The 9,396-nt window shown below is 36.7% G+C and overlaps 1 protein-coding gene across 1 annotated transcript; it reads left to right on the forward strand.

Moving 5' to 3' along the window:
- Positions 1-5,467: 5,467 nt before the first annotated feature.
- Positions 5,468-7,590, forward strand: LOC148031636 (fe(II)/2-oxoglutarate-dependent dioxygenase 4-like). The gene is made up of 4 exons (XM_087685226.1): positions 5,468-5,950; positions 6,172-6,413; positions 6,730-7,054; positions 7,183-7,590. Exons 1-4 carry the CDS (start codon positions 5,684-5,686, stop codon positions 7,432-7,434), a joined length of 1,086 nt encoding a protein of 361 aa, XP_087541352.1. The 5' UTR covers positions 5,468-5,683; the 3' UTR covers positions 7,435-7,590.
- Positions 7,591-9,396: the final 1,806 nt, after the last annotated feature.

The following is a 9,396-nucleotide window of genomic DNA, read 5'->3' on the forward strand; positions in this document are numbered from 1 at the left end:
ATTTTAGATGGTTGCATACAAAAAGAAATTTTAGATGGTCGCATATGAAAAGAAATTTAGTCTCATAACACTAACTTCACCAAAAGGAGATGAACCCATGGGGCCTACAAGGGACATTATCCTTGATAATTTAGAAATGATAACAAGCAATAGATTGCAATTGATCACATATGAGAGGACTTGTCATCCAAGATTAGGTTCTAGTTGACAACATTATGACATGAATGATTCATAAATATTGGATAATATGATTGACGAGGTTTCCTATTACTACATTGATGAAACATCAAATCAAAAAGCAAACAATGGTCTTAAGAGGTCATAGGATGTAAGGGCCCAAAACATAATGCCATGATTCTTTTGTTAATTTCACTTACAAGAGTTTGGAGTGCACAAATACCTTATAAGCTATAAGAATATGTTGCATAACATTGAGCATAACATGTGCTAGTTTCAGCCCAAGTGTTTTTAATAGGAATGTGGTGTAGAGGAATGCACCTATCAAATCTAAAGTGGAGACAATGAAGATTGCATGTCAAAGGCGGCTTGAATTTAGTAGCCAAAGTTGCTTGATAAAATTGTGGTCTAGAGGAATGCACCTACTAAATTTAAAGTAAAGACTATGAAGCTTGCATGTCAAAGGTGACTTTAATTTGCTATCCAAGTAAATCCCAATGTGCATGTTTTTCCCTTTAAGGGCCTTATTTGTATTGTACTACCACAAGTGTTGATTGGGGTTCTTTTTTCTCAATAAGTGAGACCACTACTCCATTATGCGCTATTTCCTTTCTTTTTAAACCATAAAGAGTAATATGGCCAAAATACTGAACATAAATTGTAGAAATGAATATTAATCTAAGGAAATTTGGCTACAAAGCAAATTTTAGATGGCCTCATATGAAAAGAAATTTAGTTTTGTAACACTAACTTCATGAAAAGGAGATGAACCCATGGGACCTACAAGAGACACTATCCTTGATAATTTAGAAATAGTATGAGCAATAGATTCCAATTGATGACATATGAGAGGACTTGTCATCCAAGAATCGGTTCAAGTTGTCAACATTATGACATGAATGATTCATAAATATATTTGACAATATGATTGATAGGGTTTCCTATTACTACATTGATGAAACATCAAATCGAAAAACAAACAATGGTCTTAAGAGGTCATAGGGTGTAAGGGCCCAAAACATAATGCCATGAAACTTTTAATGTAAAATTCACTTACAAGAATTTGGAGTGCACAAATACCTTATAATTTATAAGAATATGTTGCATACATTGAGCATAACATGTGCTAATTTCAGCCCAAGTGTTTTTAATAGGAATGTGGTGTAGATGAATGCGCCTATCAAATCTAAATTGGAGACAATGAAGATTTCATGTCAAAGGTGATTCCAATCTACTAGCCAAACTTGTTTGATAAAAATGTGGTTTAGAGGAATGCACCTACCAAATTTAAAGTGGAGACTATGAAACCTGCATGTCGAAGGTGACCTCAGTTTTCTATAGAAGTAAAACACCTTTTTATTTACCTTTTGTGCTAAAATTCTCTCTACGAGTCAACAGAAATAGCAATCCATGTCAGGCAAGGGTAATGATGAAATAGAAAATTGATAAACAAAACACATGTCATGAAGCAAAGATGAAATAAAACATTTGATTTGTGTGAGGTTCTTAGCTTTGTATAAATTTTGCGTGGTTGAAAAATTTACATTCAAGCTATCATAACAATATAACCAGCCTCTAATGTGTGGCATCAAGGATGGGTACAATGAGGATGCATAGAAACTCAAGACCATTTGAGAAGTTCTACTTGATCAATGGTAGGCACACATATATGTGAATCCATACTAAGTTATGCTTGCATACACGATCTCTTAAAATACATGAGAGTATATTGCATTCAGAGTATATGATTAGGGTGGCATCCAAAATTTATACCAGCCCAAGTATATCCATGTATTGCACCTATCATTCCCTATTAACTTATGTAAGGTTCATGCTACTATTTTTGTTTATGAGTAGAATAGTCTTTTAGGAATCACCATGCATAATATACATACCTTTTCCATTAAATGTATTAATAGGAATGGGAAAGAACTAGATATCATCCCTAATCTAGACATAACCCAACTCTAAAATGTTAGTAACACTGCATCATCTCACAAGTTCCACATACACACTTATTGTCATATATTAGTAAAGTAGAAGAGCATGAATCTAAATGGAGGTAACAATCCCAAGTTTCATGTTGTAACTAATTTAGATATAGTAGTCACAAAAAATAAAAGCATAAATCTACAAGCATGTGTGCACCTTTAAAACATATAATATAATAGGTAATTATAGTAGTGACAAGGTATGCAACTGCTATTTTTTTCCTTAGAATGTAAGAGGACTATGCATGACAATATTCACTCATTAATACTAACACCTTTTAATTGAATTAAAGCAAACATAGACAAAGGTTTGGTTGAGAAATCTCTTAAATGATTTATTAATGTATCTTCAACACTCGGGGGGTTCACCATATATATATTCTCTATATAACGTGTGTTCATGGCCTATTTATAAATATCCTAATCTGTGTATTTTTCTTGAATAAAATACAACCCTTTTCTATTCAATTTGTAAGTAACCTCTTTATATGACACCCTTCTGTATGTAAAAAATGTATAAAAATAGTGTTTTAAAAACCCCTTATTTTGAACTCACGTTATATATACATATATTCATGAGTGACCCCCCCAAGCTTCAACACAATACAATCTCAAGCTAACAAATACCTAACTTGTGCATTGAGTGGTAACGATTGGCTATCTATGTTTCATAATGACTTTGACACTCAGTCATATCAATGTGGGGACACCTAATAACAAGTTTTCTCATTGTAGAGTACGTGTTATCAATTAGAACCTACTCAATTCAATACACAGCTACTTCTTTTTCTTGTTTTCTATGATTAAAGCAACCTTCCAACACCACGTGTAGATTTTGAAGTGCACACGAATGCTTCTTTAGTTTACAAATTGCTTCTTTAATTAATGTGGGATTTAAGAAATGGAATGTATATAAAGGTGGGACATATGAAAATGGACAAGCCTCCAACAATGTAAGCTATTTTTTAAGTACTTTTCAAACATATGCATAGAAGGGTAACTTAAGGTTAATAAAAACACCCTTCAAGTTCTTTTTTCTTTTATCCTATTTTGAATCCCAAGGTGTGTGTTCTCCTCATTAAGGGCCTAATTTGTATTGTACTACCACATGTATCCATTGGGGTTTTTTCTTTTTAATAAGTGAAACCATGACTCCATCACACTTTATTTCATTTCTTTTTTAACCATAAAAATTAATATCACCAAAATAATGAGCACTAAAGGTAGCCAGGAATATTAAGATGAAGTATTAAGCTATAAAGAAAATTCTAGATGGCCTCATACAAAAAGAAATTTAGCCTCTTAACACTAAACACACCAAATAGAGATGAATCCATAGGACCTACAAGAGGACATTATACTTGATCATTTGAACATTGCACGAGCAATAGATTGCAATTGATCACATATGAGAGGACTTGATCGGTCACCTAAGAACACATCTTAATAGCCAACATTATAATATGAATGCTCAAAAACACTAGGCAATAAAACTGAGCTAGGTCCTATTACTATAGTGATAAATCATGGAAAGCCAAAAAACAAACAATGATCATAAGAAGTCATAGGATGTAAGAGCTCAAAACATAATGCCATGATTATTAATTTCACAAGATTTTTTTAAAAATAATATAGCTATTGCACTAAAATATGAAATATGTACATCTACTAAATATGTGATGTGCCATAGCTAATTTTAGCTATTCTTCTCTAAGGCTTTAAGGATTGCTCTAAAGAGAGAGTCTTTCTTCCCAAACCTTTACACACAATTAGAATTTCCTATTTACAAGATTCAAAGGAAGAAAGGAGTAAACTTTAAGAACCTCCCAAAAACTATTGCATTCCTATGCTTCCACAAAATCCTAATCACCGCAGCCCTTAATACATTGCAAATCTTTGGCAAGCCCTCACTTACATGAGTTTGGAGTGCACAAAATACCTTGTAAGTTATCAAAATATGTTGCATCACATTGAGAATGTGTAAATTTACCCAAGCTCTTTGACAAAAAAGAGATTTGGAGGAATGCGCCTACCACTTATTTGCCTTTTGTGTTGAATTTCTCATCGTGAATCAACAAAAAGTGCAATCCATATTAGAGAAGAGTAATGATGAAATATAAAAATGACAAAGGAAACATATGACATCAAGTGTAGATTGAAGAAAACATCTAATTTGTGGAGGTCCTTAGTTTTATACAAACTTTACATCTCTCTCCCTCTCCACAAGCCCTTGATTACATCTACTTCACTCTTGATTTCTCTCTCACATGTTGTGGCTCTTCATTCTGTGTGTGTGTGTGTGGTGATTCAACCTAATTCAAAGCCCTCTCTCTCTCTCTCTCTCTCTCTCTCTCTCTCTCTCTCTCTGTGGGTCCAGCCTTTAGGACTATCTCTCTTTCAAGGGGTGTGTATGGTAACATGGCATACCACATGGGAGCTCTAGAAAACTTTAGCTATATTGCACTTCATCAATTTGACTACCGTACGAATTCATACTAGTAGCCATAGGAATTCATATTAGTAGAGCTATGGGAAGGGTGTGAGGTGTTAGATATGGTCAATGCTCTATCTTCACAAGGTGCCACCAATGATCCATGGTGCTTAAAGTTGTAAGGCCCCCATTATGAGGAAAATCCATATGTGAGTCTAGATATTGGTGGGTCTTGACTTGTGTGTCAGATGAGGTCTATGTGATTAGATAAACAAAAGGTGAGAGTTGCAGGTCTAGCCTTTGGGTTAGATAGAGTAGTTAAGCTTGCAGCAACTTGAGGCACACCGCATCAACTTGCAGGGTAAGAAAGTTATCAAGGACCCCTATTTTGGATCCAAGAGCCGTGGAAGTAGCCCTTGGCTAGGGGTAGGGAATATTCCCTAGCCAACTAGTAGAGGTGCACATGGAAGGTCAACAAATACATGCGTATATCCATCTTGATCCCCTTCATAGGCTATAAAAGGTAGACCCCTTCATAGTTTTCATAATTGCTTCACCCAATCAGAGTTATTCCAGCCAGTCTTAAGCTCTTCACCTATCTTCTATCTAGATTGCTATCTAAGCTTCACATTGGAAGCGCCCAGGTGGACAGAGCCCTCTTTATCTAAGCTTGTTTAGAGTTAATTTTTTTTTAAAATTCTCCTCTTATCCGCTATATACTGTCTTTCTCTATTTCTTGCTCAAATTCTATTTGTTGCACAGTGTAATTTTTACATGAGGTGAATAAAAGAATATATTTTTTTCTTATAGTGTACCTATTTGCAGTGACACCAACCCTATGTTTGCAACACGAACAACCTGAATCTAAGCTAATGGAAAGGGTGGCACGCAGTTGTCACTAAACCTAGCTGTTGTACTCATTCCATCACGTGAACTTGTTTATTCATTGTCCCAATCTTTGGCTACTGGTAGCGGGCTCTTGTTGGGAGGTCTCATCACACGTTAAGGCTTGGATCAGCTTGGAAGTTTCCAGAGAGAGATCAGCGCGAGCTAGCGATCAGCGATCAGAAGCTGTGAGAGAGAGATGAGTCCCGCAGCAGCTGTTAATGCTGAACATCTTGCTGGGAGAGTAGAGACGATCCAAGAAATTGTCGATGGCGGGATTGAGCATGTGCCCCTCCCCTTCATCCGACCCCCCCACGACAGGCCCCAGCCTCTCTCAGCTTCTGATCACAATTCCAATAATTGCAATATCCCCATCATCGACCTCGCCCGCCTTCACTCTCCCCATCACAGACCCTTCCTCCTCCGATCCGTCGCCTCTGCCTGCCAAGAATGGGGCTTCTTCCAGGTATAATAAGCCTTCATCATGAATATTCTCAATACAGTTATTCCTTTGCGTTTAATCAAATTTCTCCTCAATTGATCACGGCGATAGATGAGAACCGGCCAGTACCCTGCATATCATATGATCATGATCATCAGCCTCCTTCCTCTGCAAAAGACACAGACATGCATGCATGTAATATGGTATAACCGCTTATAATTAATAGTTGCCGGTCTTGTTTGCAGGTTATCAACCATGGTGTCTCGGAAGATGTTATCCATGGCATGAAGGCGGCCTGTCATGAGTTCTTCCAGCAGCCTGCAGCTGTCCGCAACGCGTATCGCTGCGACGACTTGTATGCCCCAGTGGCCTATAGTACGACCTCCAAACCCTCCGGACAGGCCAAAGACTGGAGAGATACACTCTTTATCCGGGACATCCCAGAAAAGTCATGCAATGGCTTCGAGATAGCTCCTGAAACTTGCAGGTATCTAAACGTACTGTGCAGAGAAACTCTGTTGTGTACAGACTTATAAATTATATTCGAAAATATATTCATAATCCTGACATCCTACCTCATTTCAATCCATGACTCCATGATGAGTGGAGAATTTCAGCAATTAATTTCATCAATTGATTGTCGCCATAATATTCTCGTCGATGACTGAAAATTTACACCATCGTATTCCTTTAAGCACCACTTTACTACAGCCTGCACTTGATCGACTATCTGGTTGAGCGACTGCTGACAAAACGTCCTAATTGCTTGGTATTGACGCTAAGACTTTGGCTTGCCCCCACAGACAAGCCTTCATTGATTATCGTACAGGCGTAGAGAGGCTTGCAAATCAGTTATACCAAGCCATCTTTGAGAGCTTGGGTCTCAGCACAGAGTATTTGCAGGCTTCCTTGCCAGCCATACCAAGGCTGGTAATGGGTGTGAACTGCTATCCTCCATGCCCTGATCCCAGCCTCACGTTCGGCGTATCTGGGCACTCTGATGTCAGCTGCCTCACCGTTCTCCTGCAAGATGAGGTGCCAGGCCTACAGATAAGGAAAGGGGATAGTTGGACTGAAGTAAAGCCACTTCCCAATGCTTTTGTGATAAATGTGGCAGATCAAATCCAGGTATACTGCGAGATTAACAATTATGAGGTCTTTGCATTTGCTTGTGGACGAATGTCTGGATATAAGTTACATTACTTAATTTGTTTCCCAAATGCGGCCATGAGAATGTGTGTGTGCTATTGATGCAGCTTTTGAGCAATGGGAGGTACAAGAGCATTGAGCATAGGGTGATGACCAACTCACAGAAGATGAGGATCTCAGTAGCCTGTTTCTTCGGACCCCGAGAAGACACCGTGATTGCCCCTTTGTCTAATCTGGTAAGTGAGGATGAGCCACCCCTCTACAAGGAGGTCCTTTCTGGAGATTACGTGAGAAACTTTTATGGCAAAGGAATCCTTCCTAATAAAGCTACCCTTGATTTTGCCAAAGCCACTTCATGAAGACTGTTTTATCATTACCAATAATGCCATTATTATGTACAAGATAACCAAAAAATCAATAACTCTTTCTATCTTCAATTTGGGATTAATGCAAGCCTGTAAGTTAAGAAGGAAATAGCAAAAATAAGATGGGTTTGCAAGGATGTTATTATATAATTTGTGTGGATTAAAACTAGTCATATGCTCACCTTGAGTTGACTAAGGATCCGTACTACCGGGTGTGGATACATGTTGTTGAACACAATCACGTTCCCATGTTGTAATTAATGTATGGGTTGAACTCATAGATAAGGGATGTAGAACCACATTGATTGTTGCCAAAATGCAATGCAGGTGTTCAATAACTCCCTAAAAAGTTGGAGTGCTTGTTCAATCCATAATATGTAGTTTTAGAGCCTCTAGATTGCCTAAACTTATTAGCAAGGGATAGATATTCTTGTCTAGACCTTGGGTTCACAAACACCTCATGCAAAAGAGGTACAAATATATGGGCATCTCCAGGTCTAGATACATGTTAGGATCCTAGACTTACTATATTTAGTGAGTGCAACCCAAGTTCCCCTAGTTGGGTCACTTTGCTTGTGGCTTTGATTTTGTTATTGAGAAAAATCTAGAGTACCCAATGGACTTTTCCATGAGATTACTTACAACTACTTAGACATATTCTAAACATGCAGGCAAATTTATCGACAAGTATTGATTGCATATTAATTGGCTGCATTCATAGCATATGCTTCTTGAGGGCAGTGTTGGCATGATGGGTTGACTAGATGAAAGATTATGCTTTATGAAGTAACCCTTTTGAAATCCATGTCCTTAAAAAGCCTCAATATATTGTCATTAAGAGAAACCAAAATTTTTACATTAATTATTTATTCAAGGCATGGTAATGTGTGTATGGATAATGACATTCTTAAGGAAAATAGGGAATGCCTTTTTAGTATGTATCCAATGCTTTTGGAAGGGATCTCTAGTTATATGTACATTTGCTAGGCCTAGAACTTTCATGAAACATCAAAAGCCACTTCACTTAAAGCTTGTCATAGAATAGACAACATATATCTATTAGTGGGTATCTCCTTCATGTCATATTTATAATATTAAAGTGAATCTTGCTTTGCTCAAAGATAGGTCATTTACAACCACTCTTTTTACAAAAGAGTTTGACTTAACTGAATTAATGATTATAATTAGTTGTACAACCCACAATTGCTAAGAACCATAAAATATTTTTACAATATATCTCCTAAAGTCTTAAATATCAATAAATATATACAAAGAGGATGTATGCATGCCTTAGAATAAATAATAGTGCATTTTCTTTAAATATTTTAATGTGAAAGTCTTTGGAATAAAATGCACTTCTTGCATATATCCAATTCATCTTTCTCTACACATTAGCTGTAAAAAATTTAGAAAAATAATTAAGTAAATAAATATATTTAGCTATAATAAATTAACTAATCATTGAAATGTTATTAAATAATCAAATCACATAGATGTTAGCAGTTTAAATATGAGTATTGTGGTATCACCCATGTTGTACGGCTTCACCAGCGTTCACACTTGCTAGTCTCATGCCCAGAAAGGGTAGGTGTCTCCATCAACCTTCCGCCTAAGATTCACTCTTAGGAACGTGCACTATTGCGTAGATTGGATGTGAGACTTGTGTGTAGCAAATCCAAAAAGCTCTCTCTTACTCTCTTTTATTATAAAAATTCAAGGCATGACTCATAAAACTCAAAATAGACTCAAAGAGAAGAGTAAAGAAAAGTTGAACCATACACTATTGGGTGCAATTTTTCCTAGTACATGGAGTATGCATCTCCTCCATGCTATATTTATAGTATTAAAGTGAATCTTGCTTTGCTTAAAGATAAGCCATTTACAATCACTCTTTTTGCAAAAGAGTTTAAGCTAACTAAATCAATGATTACAATCAATTGCACAATCCACAACTAT

This window comes from Lygodium microphyllum, chromosome 9 (assembly GCF_053477565.2).
Source record: "Lygodium microphyllum isolate KBCC chromosome 9, Lygodium_microphyllum_v1.1.10, whole genome shotgun sequence".
Lineage (NCBI taxonomy): Eukaryota > Viridiplantae > Streptophyta > Polypodiopsida > Schizaeales > Lygodiaceae > Lygodium > Lygodium microphyllum.

Bases quoted from the DNA above. Each gene is read 5' to 3' on its own strand.
- LOC148031636 (XM_087685226.1), top strand. From the start codon at position 5,684: ATGAGTCCCGCAGCAGCTGTTAATGCTGAACATCTTGCTGGGAGAGTA. The intron at 5,951-6,171 runs GTATAATAAGCC...TCTTGTTTGCAG, and splicing joins AAGAATGGGGCTTCTTCCAG to GTTATCAACCATGGTGTCTC. The intron at 6,414-6,729 runs GTATCTAAACGT...TTGCCCCCACAG, and splicing joins ATAGCTCCTGAAACTTGCAG to ACAAGCCTTCATTGATTATC.